Source organism: Paramormyrops kingsleyae, chromosome 16 (assembly GCF_048594095.1).
Source record: "Paramormyrops kingsleyae isolate MSU_618 chromosome 16, PKINGS_0.4, whole genome shotgun sequence".
NCBI lineage: Eukaryota > Metazoa > Chordata > Actinopteri > Osteoglossiformes > Mormyridae > Paramormyrops > Paramormyrops kingsleyae.
Window position 1 is genome coordinate 25348002 of NC_132812.1, and position 16596 is coordinate 25364597.

The 16596-nt window shown below is 45.2% G+C and overlaps 2 protein-coding genes across 10 annotated transcripts in view; both read right to left on the reverse strand.

Moving 5' to 3' along the window:
- LOC111852209 (dedicator of cytokinesis protein 9-like) overlaps positions 1–12672 on the reverse strand; it is a 76098-nt gene extending 63426 nt beyond the window's left edge. For 3 of the 7 annotated variants that reach the window (XM_023827825.2, XM_072700319.1, XM_023827824.2), the window contains exon 1: positions 12058–12670. In XM_023827825.2, the coding sequence (XP_023683593.1) occupies positions 12058–12174 (117 nt within the window). In that variant the 5' untranslated portion in view covers positions 12175–12670. Of the gene's footprint in view, positions 1–12057 lie in introns of all 7 variants that reach the window. The other 4 variants (XM_072700310.1, XM_072700305.1, XM_072700316.1 and 1 more) reach the window with 2 other exon arrangements.
- Positions 12673–15255: 2583 nt separating this feature from the next.
- Positions 15256–16596, reverse strand: part of LOC111852211 (FERM, ARHGEF and pleckstrin domain-containing protein 1-like) — a 59676-nt gene continuing 58335 nt past the window's right edge. For all 3 annotated transcript variants that reach the window (XM_023827833.2, XM_023827832.2, XM_023827831.2), the window contains exon 27: positions 15256–16476. In XM_023827833.2, coding sequence (XP_023683601.1) covers positions 16395–16476 — 82 coding nt within the window. In that variant the 3' untranslated portion in view covers positions 15256–16394. The remainder of the gene's footprint in view (positions 16477–16596) is intronic.

Consider the following 16596-nt stretch of genomic DNA (forward strand, 5'->3'; position numbering starts at 1 on the left):
GTGACATCACTGTTTTGAACTAAATTAAGAAATCAGTTACAATAAAAAAAAAAAATTATCACAAGACAGGCAGCTCCACCTACAGAATGACAACCAACGAAACTCCTCAGGGAAACTCGCGGCATCTGTTTGCGTTTCGGCAGAAGCAAAGTCCAGTCAGCTAGCGATGGCGGCGGCTTTCAAGCTGCCGGTCAGGGGGCGTGGCTTCCAAGAATCACTGGGGCTCGACAACACGGGTTAGACCACCTCTCGGGGTCCCTTCCTGGCAGAGGAAACAGATGGCCCTTGATCTGTCACCTTTATTTCATTTATTAAAATGCAAGTTCTGCGCATTCCAGGCATTATTGCACCGGGAGGACCATGATCTGAAGGCACGCTGCACCGAAACTGCTGAAAACACAGCCGACAAAAGAGGTAAAGAGTCACTTCTCTCCTTGAAAGTGGCTCAGGCATCCAACGGAAAATGGCCCAGCGATAAGCAACTTCAAACATCTGGGCACCCCGGCCCAAAAATACACACCCTGCAATTGTTCCCTTTGGAAAATAATCCTTGAGAGGGAGGTCACAACCATGGCAGAACTGGGGGGATTGAGAGCCAATGGCTACTCATGCAGTTAAGGAAACAGACCCGTAATCCGAGCGCCCCCCCCCCCCCCCCTCAAGTGCCCACAGAGACTCCCCCCAGGAGCAGGGTGCTTATCTGTACCTGTTCCTCTAAAACACACAGTATAAACTGATAAAAATCATAAACAACTTCTAAGAAAAGCGAACCAATGGGCTAACTGTAAATGTACACTTACTGTACTTACACAAAGACAAAAAAAACATTTAAATACCTGACTAAGCTCCATTGGAAAACAATTTCCTGAAGAAGCAAATATGAGTGCTAGACACTGTCAACAAAACTCACAACCAAAACCTTCTGTTTTTTAATCATTATTTTTTAATGCTAATACATCACTTGGTCCAAATCAACATATTCAAGGGCAAACACCAGCACACAACTGAAAGGGATCCCCCCAGTTATACAGCCAAATATTCAACTAAACCAGTTTATGGCTTCAAGGATCTTAGCGGTTCCACCCTCAGCTCCTTCACTTAGATCCCAGCACATGACAAGGCAGCCAGGTCCTCTGCCACCATGCCACCTACAGACATTCGGCTCCACACCAGTACACCAGTACACCAGTTCCACTGCTTGGCCTGTAGTCCCAGGCCGCCCCTGCTGTGCTTAGGAATCTATCATTAAGCAACCAACAGCTCAACAGCTTTTAAAAGCCAACCCCCCCCCCTCCCCCCACCACATGACAGCTTTGAATGCCAACAAGAGCTGAGCAGAGGGACAAAATCTCACACAGCCAGTTATGGGGTCCTACACACATCCTCACACGACTCCTAGACAGATTACTATAGCACACTGTAAAACCTTTGCACAACACACACACACACACACACACACACACACACTCTCTACCACAGGAGTCTGAATTGTGAATCTGCTACCTAGTGCCGAGGACACAGGGTACTTCTAGGAGTCATGACCACACTGCAGGCTGAGAGTCACTGTAGCAGGTGAGTCACCTCTCTGAGGCTGCCTCATCTACCCTTTACATCAATCCCCAAGCAGCAACCACAAGCTACCAAGTACCACACAAAGCTTACATTCTACAGAGCAGCATCTCATGAGGAGAATCACAAACAGCTCCTGCACAGAATTAAACAGAATGGCGCCCCCTCAAGGACGAGTGTGGCCACTGATCAGAACTCAGTTACATAACTAAAATGCCAAGCTAATTTTAATTAATGGAATTTCAGAAACCGGACACATAAAACCAGAAGGACAGCTCAGATACCAGAACCTGTTTGGTGAGACCATCCCTTTGTAAATAATGAAATAAGACTATGGATAATTACTGAAGCATTTGAACAAATATGTTCCACCATTTATTTCTTTATGTCCTCAAAGTAATTAGTCTTTTAGACAAAAAGAAAAAAAAAAAAAACAGGATACGGCTAATTTAGATACATACAGATGCAGAGACATATAGAGGCACCAAAAGCTGGGCATCTGGAAATTATATTTATTGTCATATTGCATTTATTGTCTTATTTTCAATTTCATTGTCAAGTGACAATGACAATAAAGATTTAGCCTTATCCTTATTAAAAGCACCTTAATTTGTATCTCGATTTTGTGTTTACTGGGGACTGGAAGAATATACAGAGTAGGATTTTCATTGCAGAGTGTAAGAATTATCTTGTGTTGTTTTCGCTCCTCCTCAAGTGACCAGACCCTGATGATGATTATTGGTTACTAAGATCAAAGGAAAATAAGAGGAAAATAATAATGATAACAATAAAACTATCACATGCTCCCCAGATACACAGTAATTAGCACATTAAAGGGCATGGAAGCAGTAAAAATAGTAAAAACATGAGAATTAATGTAGTCTCCACACCAAAATTTCTGGAAAATGCTCACAATTAAGGAAATCAGTACCTTGAGTAAGGTACAACTGCTGAGTTAAAAAAATACATAAAATTATGGGTCATTCTTGGGACAGTGTCTGCTAACGGAATAAACAAATAATACACATTACACCACGACACTGTTGATTTTCCAAATCTGTTTGGTCAGAACGGTGTCGATTAATTTTCCATAACCGCACATGTAGCGCCAGGCAGGCGAATCACAGTGGTAAATCAATATGCTTTCATAATCTTTAATTCTAACTAATGTTACTTAAAATTCCAGATGCAAAAAACACAAGATAAAATTAGTGGAAACTAAACTGAAATGTTTAATCATTGGCCGAAGAAAGTAGTTCTACCAATAAATGTCTTTAGGTACAAACATGTCAGCCAAATATGAAGTAACCAGTGTTGTAGAGGTTACTGAAAATAGTAGTGAAGTTACTAATTACTTCATTCAAAAGTAATTCAATTACTTTACCAATTATTGCAAATAAAAGTAGTTACTAGGGAAAGTAACTTGTGTTATTTCAATTCTCTTATTAATGCCTATATACCACATACCACTCACACCTCTGGGACCTGGGTTCGAGTCTCTGCACATGTGTGTGGAGTTTGTATGTTCTCCCCGTGTCGTCATGGGGTTTCCTCCAGGTATTCTGGTTTTCGCCCCACAGTCCAAAGACATGCTGAGGCGAATTGGAGTTGCTAAATTGCTCATAGGTACATGGGAGTGCCCTGTGATGGACTGGCCCCCCATCCTGGGTTGTTCCCCACCTCGTGCCTGTAGCTTCTGGGATAGGCTCTGGACCCCCCACAACCCAAAAAGGATAAGCGATTTGGAAAATGGATGGATGCTATTAGCAATATTTAAATTATTACATGTGCTAAGACGTGTTTCAGCAAGCATTTTTTTTTTGGACAATTTTGTTCAGCATAACTGTTAGGCCTATTGTTACTGGTTCTGTCATGTCGTCAATATTTAAAGTAATAAATGTATAACTTTTGATCAGTTAAATTGTTTGTTTGGTATATACCCTATAGTGTGTGCAGTCATTGTGCCTATTTATGTGTGCTGTCTGGCTAGTTATATTATTTTAGTGTTGCCGCGGTGACAATGCGAGACTGTCAAGTTTTATCTATCACTGTACCTAATATCAGTCATTCATTGTGCCACTATAAGGGGATAGGCTGCATTTGTCCATTAATGTTTTCATTCAAGACTAATGAGTAACAAGCCCATTTAAAATGCAGTACATTTAATTGCTTTATTTAATTTGAAAAGTTAATTAGCTACATAACTCATTACCGCCAAACGTATTGTCACCTTTGTTTTATAGCAATGCGTTACTAACAGCTCAAGTAGTAACCATGGTATAAGTGGGGCAATGCACTAAACGCTGTGCACTACACGCTGTGCACTAAACGCTGTGCACTACACGCTGTGCACTACACGCTGTAGATCGCATATACAGTGATCCCCTGCCTATCGCGCAAGTTATGTTCCAGACCCATCAGCGATAGGTGAAAATCCGCGATATAGAAAGACCATATGAACTATATTTTTTTATAGTTTAAGCATTAAAATACCCCTCCCACATGCTTTAAACACATGTAAACTTATTAAAACACATTGTGTAAACACATATGATATGTGGATGTCGGGCTAAGAATACATACATCGCAGAGACCTGTGATGGGTCGGGGAAAAATCTGCGATATAGCGGAACCGCGATATAGCGGGGGATCACTGTACATGGTTCCAGATGTGGTTCTTAACTTTTGCAGCTGTGCATTTAAAAGTATGTGATGCACAGTTTGTGGTGCGTTAACCCTTACATAACAATGGTGATAATAATGGATATTTTACTTCTCACTGGTCTCTGGGTCACTCAGGGGGCACACAAAGCTAATGCACACACTTGCAGCAAATTTTTTTTTTTTGGGGGGGGGGCACTCTCAAGTCACTTCCTGCCCTTAAATGAAGCCATTACCACACCCTGCTACTGTCAGGGTTAATGAAGTCACTAAGCACACTCATTACACACACACAGACACACAAAAGGGCTTTTTTTAAAGTGTGATAGACTGGTTCCTGAGTAACAACATATTTGCTGGCTGGTTTAAAAAAAAAAAAAAAACAGGTAATTCCAGTTCTGACGAGATGACGTTTTTTGGAAAATTCTCCGAAGGAGAAGCTCTGTCACTTGCGACAAAAACCTTCTAAAAGCAGTGGGCAGGGAGGGACACAACCGACCTGGGCAGATAGAGAACAATAGCAATAACAACAACAACAGCAGCAGGGATGAGTCTCATCTATTCAGTAAATGGTACCTTAGCATTTGCGCTATGTTCCTCAGACACGCATGGGGTTTAGTTACCCAGAGGTGACCAGTCCTGCACGGGTGAATGTGACGGTCACCTGCACGCAGCCCTGGATCATTCCCTTTACGTGGATTTCGTGTGTCACGGCGCGCCCCGTCTGAGTAACAGTACTTTCAACCGCGGTTCCAGTTTTCATCTATCAGGCGGCGCCAGTATTGCAGTCAATCTTGTCTCAAGGCACAGCAACTTCTGCAGGGGAGGGTGGGGAGTAAAACGAACGCATATTTGTAGGAATTAAAAGAAGCATCGCCTAGTTCCTCGCTCCAGACGAGCTGGTTCGAGGGAGTTGGCTGCTCCCAGTTAATCTCAGTGTGCGTGTGCCTGATGCATGGGGGGGGGGGGGGGATGCGTGTGAGCCAATGAAGGCTCTCTCTCACCGTGGCATTTCATACAGGTCCCTACAAGACCGGGACCGGTCCACTCTGGCACCTGGCCGGGGCCCTGCTCTGCTCGTGACACGAGGCCTCTGTTTCGAACGCATGCCATCAGAAACACCTCCATTCATTTCACAGGATCAATTGCAATAGTCAGTCCCCCCTCCAGAAATTCCATCTACCCGACATTTGCCCCCCGGCACGAGGGTGCGTGCCACTGTGATGCACGTAAACATTTCGGTCTGCAGAGAAGCGTGGAGCAGCATCCCCAGGATGAATCTACGGCCAGCTCTCCTCAGTTAGGGACCTTCCAGACTCTTCAAAGGAGGAAGAGTGTATAAAATTACCCCCTTTCACCAGAAATGTATGTATACACAGAGAACAAACGTGGGGGGGGAAACAAGCTGCTCATTTTCCCCTATTCTCTCTCTGCTTTATTTGCCATCGGCACAAGTATGAGTACAAGTACACTGGAATGTTTCTTCTTGTGCAGGGGTGGCCGATCTTATCCACAAAGGGCCATTGTCTATGCGGGTTTTCGGGAAAACCTTTTGGGTCAGCTGTTCAAATCCAGGTGTGAGGACTCTTCAGCCAGTCAGTCCTCTAATTAGTAACCTAATTAGGGAGTTGCAGCACAAACCCACATATGCAGTGGCCCTTTCTGGATAAGACTGGCCACCCCTGTTGTAGAACATGGCATCTGGCTCTCTTTTGAGACATAGACACATAAATACAGTAGCGTGAGGCCTGGGGCCCAATGCAGGGTCAGGACATTTATCTGTGGGGTTAGGGGTCTTGCTCAAAAGCCAAAAGGAGATGTGTCTATTCTGCCGGTGACAGGACTCAAACCGACACCCTTCTGATCACAGGCACAGAGGCCTAACCCACAGGTCCCATGACACTGTAAGCCAGTGTTTCCCAATCCAGTCCGCAGGGCACACTGGACGGATCCACATTTTTGTTTTATCGTAGTTCCCAGAACACCTGACTCAAGCAATCAGGAGCTCTAACTACCTTACAGATGTGCTGGGAACTGGGTTAAAACAAAATGTGGATCCGTCCAGTGTGCCCTGTGGACTGGACTGGGAAACGCTGCTGGAAGGAACCTGTAGGTCCAAGCTCCACCAACAGTAATTCCTTCACTAACTCTGCAGACCCACTATCTTTGCAGAAGATGATTCACACTAGGGCTGCATGACTGATCGTTTTTAAATCGCGATCATACCCCTCATCCCGAGCAATAATGTTGTGTTCAAACTGAAAAAGGGGTCACATTCACTTTCGTGGATTTCTTTTTGGATTAACGCGACAAATTTGTAGCAAAGACATTTGTAGCAAATATTTGACTGAAGGTGTTTGGTTCAAGTTTGCTTGGCATTATTTGCAGATGGAAATGAGTTTGGTTCAAGTTTGTTTGGCATTTTTTGCAGTTGGAAGTGAGTTGTTTGTTAAAACCCTGAAGTGTGCCCTCTCGGTTCTGCAAAGTTGAGTGGAAAAAAAAACAACCATGATTCATGTTTTACCCAGAATCATGCAGCCTTAGATCACGCCCCGTTTCTTTATGAAAGGTCCTGGTAACATGGGGCCTCTGTATGATTAGCTGAGCTGCAGGCACACCCTGTACCCGCAGGCAGCCTGCGCAGATGATGCAGTAAGGAGTCAGCGCCCCAAAGCTAGCCATGTGACCCTGGACGGGAGAGTGAGCGCCAACCAGGACCAGCACGCAGCCCCAGTGGGAGAATCACACCAGGTGCTCACTTCAGGACCCCAAACCTGCAGTGCCGTCATGCCCCAGGCTGGCCACTTACTCCCCAAGCTGGGATACCGCTGGACACGACCACGAGGAACTTAAAATAAACCCGACACTACAGAGACGCCCAAAGCTAAAGGCATAGGTGTTATGACACAGGGTTTCCTCACTGACACACTCCCCTAGTCTGAGTGGGCCTGCTTTCACTTCCACCCATCACCACTCCCTAACACGTCAACATGCCTGATCCCAGAGCTGGGGGGACTGGGCCCGTGACCCCGGTGACCCTGACCGCCTTTTCACTTGGCTGTAATAATTCAGCTCTCCTTCCTGGCCCTTCTTGCCCATCAAAAACATGCCACCAGTGGGGCAGCTCAACTTCCTTCAGAACCAACGCTTTGGGCAGGTAACACTGAAGCTCCAGAACTGAGATTCTGTAACCCAAGCTGCCCAAACGCACCCCCCCCCCAGTGTGTACACACACCAAGCATGGGCCACCATCCACAGCAGAAGAAAACTGATAGTCAGCGATGCTAGTAATGTTAATAACAAAGAAAAAATGAGAGGCAGACCCTTTTGCGGTTCCTCCCGTGCCTAATTATGTGTTTTGGCTTAAAAGGGGGGGGGTGTGTTTGTAAATTCTAATGAATCTCTGGTATTTGAATTTCCAGTTCAGCCTGAGGACAGGAGTAAACAGGGTTGTTTTTGGACGGGGCAGCCTTGGCCGCGGCTGGATCTCGTATGACCATTAGCCAACGGCGCTCCGGGTTCCTGCTGAACCACAGCGGCCCAGGGGGGCGCGGCTCTCGCTCCTCACGTTACGCCGGGCCCCCTCCGTCGTAAATCACGCAGCGCCGGGAATATCCTTGACGGTCTGCGGCTTTTGAACACCCCCAGCAGGCAGCGGCGGCTCGTTGCCGTGCGCAGAGCGAGCCCCGGCTCGCCCGAGCAGCCGCAGACGGGGCCGCACCTCCCCATCCACAGGGAGCACGAAGGAGGTCAGAGAAGATGGCCCCCGGTCCTGGGTCTCCCACACTGCCCTGATGGCCACACCCCCAGTCTCAGTTACAACACCTGGGTCGCCTGAGAGCCTCAATGAAGAGCTGGGGAATGGGGAGGGGGAGGGGGGGCACCAGACAGATGACCTGGAGGGATTTGCAGCATGTGAGGGCAGAGGGGACACTCCGAATTATGCTGATGTTGCATGTCTTGTGACTTTCTCCCACACGCTCAGTCTGCACAATAGCATTATGGTTGCGGCAGGTGATTTAAGGGTCACTTGAACCATAAATAATGATGGCAGACAATCAGGCACCTCACTGGACAGCTAAACTTTATTTAATCCCAAATAGGAAATCCTGGGTAAAAATGGAGAGAAACCCACAAGATAACCTGAAAGGAGCTGTCCACAATGTCCTGTCTCCACAGGAGCCATCAGGCAGGTCCGCACACCGAGGCCTCATTCCGGACCGCGCTTCCTCTCCGGGGACTTTAATAAACTCCCTTTAAGTCCCTGGCTGTCATAAGGCTCCCCTGCTGTAAATGAGATCAGCATCGATTTCATTAAACCAGACAGACCCTCAGCTGCTTGCGGTCCATGAAAGAACGTTCCAAGCGAGTACTCCTGCAGAAATTCCACGTTTGGTATGCATATGCAAATAATCTTTGACTCAGTCGTTTGGTACCTCATCAAGCAAGTACGATAGCAGACCTAGAAGACAGACTGCCGGGCAGATAAAGAACTGGTTCTGCTCCTTTTTCCTTTCATTCCTGTGCTAGACAGAGCGGACTCAGACCGCACCGGGCCAGACCGGCAGCCCTGCGGGCGGGGGACGAAGGTTTCGAAATGGGGACCTTGGTCTTCAGACCTTGCTATGGCAGGTGTACATAAACTCAGAGGCTGTCTGCACACATATTCCGGAAGACACTTTTCCCATGACCACGATTTTGCAAAGTGCTACGGCCCATTCCCAGCTGGACCAGTTTATCAGTTCCCACTTTAGCCAATCCCCTAGGACAACTGGTCCAATTAGTATTTCATTTTTCATACTAATTATACCTCTATGCTCACCCCTAATAAAGTACTTTCATTCAGACTTTATTCTTTTTTTTTAGCTTTATTGCTTAGCATTAGTGATGAGATGAACAGGGTTCAGAAACCCATAGTGGACAGGATTACTGTACGCTGTCAGTCACTGACTGGTTTAACCATCGTGTAATTGAGTCATCATCCTTATGAAACGTTGATTGACATGTTTCCAAGTGTTGTTTCTCAACAGCCAGCCCTGCTCACCATGTCATTAACATGTCTGGAATGACCATGGTGTCAATCAACATATTCCTGAAGGCTGTATAGATGATTCAGAGGTTAGGCCTATATTAGAGGTAAAACCACAAGTCAACTGTCAAAAACAGCATCAACGAGGAACTGCAGGAGAGCTACATGGGGTCAAACGACTTCGTATTTGCATGCTTCTCAGTTCTCAGCATCTCGATGCCAACCACTGGGCCTTCGTGGCACCCCACGGAACTCAGAAGAAGGGACCGGAACATTTTACCCTCCGGTCACATGATGCAAAACCTTTCACAGAAATAAACTCCCAATGGCGTGGGTCTCATTCCTGCCAGCGACTGCCCTTTATCCCCGCTGTCTGCACAAACAGAGGAATGGTCAGGGCATGGTGAACTGGATTCTGGGTAGGGAGCCGCTGGTTGAAATGTAACATGCATTATTGACTGCAGTTGTGCAGCTGGCCCAAAACTGACCCCTCGTTCTTCTTTGACTCCCTCTGTGAGCCATTTCCATCCATTCATCAGTGGATCACCTAGCAATGTGAGAAATGAACCTGAGAAACCCATAGTGGGTGGGACTCACCACGGCTGTCAATCACTGTCATTACCACTGGGAACCAGTAAAGCAACCAACGGAAAGTGTGTTACAACTGGAAAATTTCATGAATTGCAGGTTTCACACCTCATCCCTCCCATCACTAAGTTGTGTCTAAATGTTATAACTGATTTTGCCACTAAATCTGCATTTCATAAAGCCTTAAAAAACTCAAAAGAGGAGGGGCAATAGCAGAGCTACAAGAAGAAACAGATCAGTGTTTCTCAATCCGGTCCTCAGAGACCCATAGACAGTCCATGTTTTTGCTCCCTCCCAATTCCCTGCCAGACAGTCCACAACTGGGAGGAAGCAAAAACATGGACTGTCTGAAGGTCCCTGAGAACCAGACTGAGAACCACAAGAACCAGGATCGCCTACAGAAGAGTTTTGCTACCAATGCGGGCCAACGGGATGACCCGGGTTCAAGAGCACTGAAGCTGCAACTCACGCCCGACACTTGACACACATCATGGTAATCTGACCTTCCGCGGGACACAGGAACGATTCTTACTCACGGGATGTGGGTATGGCCAAGAGCTCAACTCACTTCACAGCCTAAATCTACAGCTAAACACAGAACAGATGCATCCCAACAACCTCAAACTGATTTTTTAGAACTGAATGTGACGCAGGTGACAGATACTATTTGTTATGGGGGGAGTCAGGGCTTTGGACTTCAAACCTGAAGGGTTAACTAAGGGATCACAGTCAACCATACAGGTCCATAACCAAGACACATGATGTTTGCCTACGTTCCACACATCCCCTTTTTCCACCTACTGGCCTTTCAGTGTCTAGATCTACTTTTACCCATAAAATTCTCTGTGGTAATTCAGATGCTTGGGACAAAGCAATCACACAAGTGCATCCTCTGAGAAAAACTATCTAGGACATCTATTCGTGTCAGAGTGCACTAAGAGACGACCACTACTCCTAAGCTGTATGTGCCTGAGAGACAATACTCTTGCTCAGCTGGACGTCACCACGTCACCTACAAGATTAATGGCCTTTTTCACACCAGGCTTCACTCTGGAGTGGCACGTAGGACATGGTCCTCCTTGAGGTGTCAGTAGATTAAAGGTAGGTAGGACGGCTCAGTGGGGTGTAATGCCACATCACACTTACCCAGCTACGTCACTATTAGACCCATGACGAGCCAGACGTCCTGTAAGTATGAACTTGCATGGCCAACAAACCTCATTCTGATATCCCCACCAGAACTGGAGGGGTTCAAATCCCAGCCCCAGGTCTACATATGTGCAATCTGCATATTCTCTCCATATTTGTGGGGGATTTCCTCTGGGTACACTCCAATTTTCTCCGGCTGAGCAAGAAATCCTGATATGCAGTGTTAATAAATACAAAGATATAACTTGATGCGTCTTTCCTTCTTCTACTTCCTTCTTAAGTAAAACAGTAGAAAATGGACAATGTCAGTTCTGAAATATCCGGGGCTCAGCAAACTGAAGCTACCCCATGACATCCTTCGCTTCCGTGAATATCATCACCCAGTCCTAACTAGGTAAGTCTTAAAATAATCCCTCAGAGGTGACGATTAACACGCCTATATCAATTTGCATGTTTCTGAGATAATTAATTGCTTTTCTTAATTTATTTTTTGAAATAAAACATTCACCACACGAAGGCTTTGCTCCCATGTCCTGGAGCACTTAGTGTTGCTGTTACTCAAACTCAGATGCAAACTTCAGAGCTTTCAGCAACACCGTATCATCGCCTTTCAGTTCTGCGTCTGTCGGTAATTGAGACCCCGCCAGCCCGGAGCCTCCCGTTCCGGCGTGCAGATCCCATACTGATCTGATATAGCCGCTCGCATACCACTAAGCCAAGGCGATGCCGGCCCACTAAGCGGCAACGCTTCGATCGGCAGCCGCAGCCGCCCTCATCTGAAATATATCGCGATTGCAGTCGGGAGCTGCGTCATCTGGAGGTCGCGGCGATGCATGTCGCCGATACGGACTCTTGGGGGAAGATTTCCAAAGTTCACTCACTCCTTGGGCGAAAACTCCCCTTAACAGCAAGCAGCAAGTTAACCTATAAATGCTTTCAGATACGAGGTGTGACGCCATGCAAATTAACTCCTTTCCCAAAGCGTATCCGCGGCTGAGACGCGATGGAAACGCACTTAAAAATACAGTGAAAGCAATGCGAAATGAATGGACTTTACTCACCGCGATCGCAGACGTCCTGACCACCTCGGAGACGCTCTGCCTCAGCTCGGCCGCGGTCCCCGGTTTGCTAAGACCCCGGGTGAACTTCCTAGTTTCCGAGTGGGCTGTGTGAGACATCGCCGAAAAGAGCCTTTCATCAACTTATATCCAAGGAGTAAGAGAATCTGCGGAAAGGTGCAGAGGTCCCAATAGAAACCATCAGCCGGCTTTTCTTCCCGTTATCCCCTATAAACCGAGTGCTCCGTGACTCTGAAACAGAATCATCTTAAGCGCAGTAAGAAGCCTCTCTCTTTACTAATCCCTTGCATTTTAGAATAGTCTGTCCTGTAACGTTTAGCCTTATGTGTATATATACACTCTGCGTTACAGCTCTCATAACAGGCTGTCCCGGTGCGCTGTCACCGTCTTATACGGATCTGTCCCGGTTCTCCATGCTGCGCCAGCTCTCTGGGCAAGCAACTCGCCACTCCTCCTGATCTAAATCAAACCGAGCTTCACCCAAATCCACATCTAGACCCAACGCTTCCCTAAACTCCCCCGCGATACCAACATCTCAGTCATCTCATCGCAGAATTCACCTAGCGTGCCGACGGAAATTTCTGGGGGGAAATCACGCGTGATTTTCATGGGACTATAAAAAAAAAAGAAAGCGAAAGATCCCTACTTGTTGCACCTCGTGTTGAGTCACTGTGGCTGTTTTTTTTATAATTATGGGACATAATTTGTAAATCAGTGCTGGACAGATCAACTTCATAAGCATATGTTGGAACCAATGCCTAAAAAGTAGCCTAGCATGGGGAAATCCAATCCACCTGCCAACAGCTATATAATCCAAATTGGAGATACCTACGCAACGGAGCATAATAGCATCTGAAAATAACTAACACGGCTGATGTGTAAAACATGTGTAACATGTTCAGCATGTCAGGCATGTGGAAACACATACAGCTGTTTAGTCAACATTTCGGTGCATTTTTACTGACACAGTGGAGTTAATATACAGGTTTACCCTCCGAATTAATTGTAGTATAAAATTGAATATATAGACGAAGCAAAATATCCGACCTACAAACCTTCCCCTATTTCTCGAATAGCATACATCTGCACAGATTTTAACACCGAGGTTCAGTCACCTAGCCAGTCTCCCCCAAGTGTGAACTTCTGGGCAAAATTTTGAAATCTTAAAATCCCTCGGCACACGGTCAAATTACAAATGAAGAAACCATTTGCTCTCAGTCTCTGTACCACATATCCTAGACACGGCTGTCCCTGGTGACAAATTTGCATATGGGACCAAGCCTCTTGTAGATGTTGGTTCAGGTGTATTTGGAAGTGCATTTAATACAAACATATTTCCCATAAATGGAAATTAATTTAATCTTTGAACTCTCATCTTTCATATCAGCAGAACTCTGGCAGTTCGTATCAGCAGATTTGCCATTATTAAACAGGCACTTTTTCAGTTTAGTCATGTAAAACTTCCTTGTGCTCTTAGGTTTTTACTGAAAGTGAACTTACATGTGGTGGACTTTGCATCAAAACCTGGCTTGAGAATATACTGATCAGCCATAACATTAAAACCACCTTCCTAATATTCTGCAGACCCCCTCATACCACAGAAACAGCTCTGACCCATTGAGGCATGGACTCCACAAGACCTCTGAAGGTGTCCTGTGGTATCTGGCACCAAGACATTAGCAGCAGATCCTTTAAGTCCTGTAAGTTGCAAGGTTGGGCATCCATGGATCGGTCTCGTTTGTCCAGAACATCCCACAGATGCTCGATTTTGGTGGCCAAGTCAACACCTTGAGCTCTTTTTTATGTTCCTCAACCCATTCCCGAACAATGTTTGCAGTGTGGCAGGGCACATTATCCTGCCAAGGGAGACTGCTGCCATCAGGGAATACCGTTGCCATGAAGGGGTGTAGTTGGTCTGCAATAATGATTATGTAGGCCATCTTGTCTTCTTCACGCCTTCTTCCATTGCTCCATGGTCCAGGTCTGACACTCATGTGCCCATTGTGGGCACTTTCAGTGGTGAGCAGGGGTCAGCATGGGCACTCTGACTGGTCTGCTGCTGTCTGACCAGTCTGCAGCTATGCAGCCCCATACGTTGAGATGCACTGTGTTTTCTGACACCTTTCCATCATAGACAGCATTAACTTTTACAGCAATTTGTGCTACAGTAGCTCTCCTGTGGGATTGGACCAGACAGCCTAGCCTTCGCTCCCCATGCACATCCGGTTGTTCTTCCTTGGACCCGTCTTGGTTGGTCCTGCCCATTGCATTCTGGGAACACCTCACAAGACCTGTCATTTTAGAAATGCTCTGAACCAGGCATCTAGCCATCACAATTCAGCTTGCCCATTTTTCCTGCTTCCAACATATCAACTTCAAGAACTGACTGATCACTTGTCTCCTATATAATGGCACCCTTGACCGGTGCCATTGTAATGAGATAAGCAATGTTATTCACTTTACCTGTGAGTGGTTTTAGTGTGATGGCCTCTTATGCTGCAGGAGTATTTCACGTTAATGATACATCACATGTATATGCTGTTAAAAAACAGAATACTTCCTTAGGAAGGAAATGCCGAAATTCAATTTACAAAACTGTTGCTCCACCTATTGGCAAAGATTGGAATTACATGTAGTATATTTTGAAGCCAAGCACTTCTAGGAGTATCCTAGGAGAATTCAAAAACAAAGGGATTAAATCAGGCCAATACAAAATCAGGAACGTAAAGTAAAACATTGGCTCTACCCACTAGAGTAATGGCATTTAAATGTAGTAGCCAGAGGGGGGATAGTTCAGGTTCAGAAAGTAAAAATCCAGACCAAGAGTTTGTTTCAACCCACCAGTTGAGTATAAAGAGTCTCAGTCACAGAGTACTGAACTGGCTGGTTGAAACAAAGTCTTGGTCTGGATTTTTTACTTTCTGGACCTGAGCTACCTACCTCTGCTTTCAACACGATATGCTGAATGACACTTATTCCAGTGCTATGAATTACAACACTACACCACAGGTTCAAAAAAGGTGCAGATATTGTAAGGGCTCTGTTGGGGCAGGTTGTGAACTCACCAGTGAAAGCAGCACACCTATCTGTGTCAAGAGTCATCCAGCAATCACTACAGTATATTTTAATTAATAATATACAGAAGACTTTAAACAGCATAGCAAAAGCAACACACAAACACATAGTCACATTTTGTTTTATTGCTTTCATTTCCATAGAGCTCTCAGCTTTCTGAGGAAAATAAAGCATTTAATCTTGTTACAGCTGATGTTCCTGTCCACACCACACTACACCAACACTTCAGTATGCACTCATTTGATCAGGGGAAGGACTTGTAATATGGTACAAAAGCCTGGCCTCTGAATGGGTCATAGGATCCACAGACCACAACGTTCTGCAAATGTACTTAATACAATTTTCTGTTAAAACTATCCATTCCAGGATTTGCATGTAATAAAGTATACATAATTAACAAGTAACAATGTTATATACATCTGACCTAAGGGTTTGAATATATAATTGATAATATTTACCCAATCGGAATAGAATTTGCTTTATACTTCCACAAAACTAACAATGCCACCCAAAACATCATTGGCCTTAAAAGCATGTCTTATATATAAATGGATAACATTCTCTTAAAATATACAGTAACATCTCACTAGCATTGTGTTCAATAATGAAGTTTTTTTTAGGGACATCTTACTCTGTAATTAATTACATATGCTCTCTCAGACACATACACATTCCCTTTAAGTACGTACACAGACTCCCCAGCAGCCATTGCTCTGAATCCAACCAGTAACATAGTAAAATGTATAAAGACATTGGTAAGAATCGATATTCACTCAAGCAGTTTTAAAAGCAGCCTTTTCTCTCAAAAGAAAATAACAAGCAGAGTTTTAATTACATTTACTCTATGCCACATCTGAAATGAAAGCCATCCATTTGAAAAAAAAAATAATTAAAATTAATGTCTGTATTTAAAAAAAAAAAACAATTAATAAAATGCAAAACATGTAAAAATCAGAAAGTGGTTCACAAAATCTTAAAAAACTGTATAAAAAAATTCAATCCTACAAAAGGCAGCGTAAGAGCCTCATATCACAGACAGCCAGTGTACGCACAGCCTTTAAAGAGCACCAGTGCTGTGGGACGCACACGACTCTTCATTTTCCTTTTCTAAATAAAAAGTATTAAAAAAAGAGTATCAAACACTGCAAAGAACAGAAATAAAGTTGATGCCACAAAGTGGTGCGATGTGTTGAGGATAAGGAATTGGTTTGACCATAAAAGGGTGAGTGGGCGTGGCCTTTGGATCAATAGAGGTGGAGCTCCTTCCGAGTCACTGCATGGCTACGGCTGGAGCTGGTGGTGGCACTGCGGATGACCTCCATCCACCTGCGGGGAACGGACAGGGAGTCAGACACGCTGATGGCATTGGTGTACATCACAGGTATGGAACCGTCATCCCGTGACCCCAAGTTCCTGAGGATAGATCTAGATCAGAGAACACCTGCC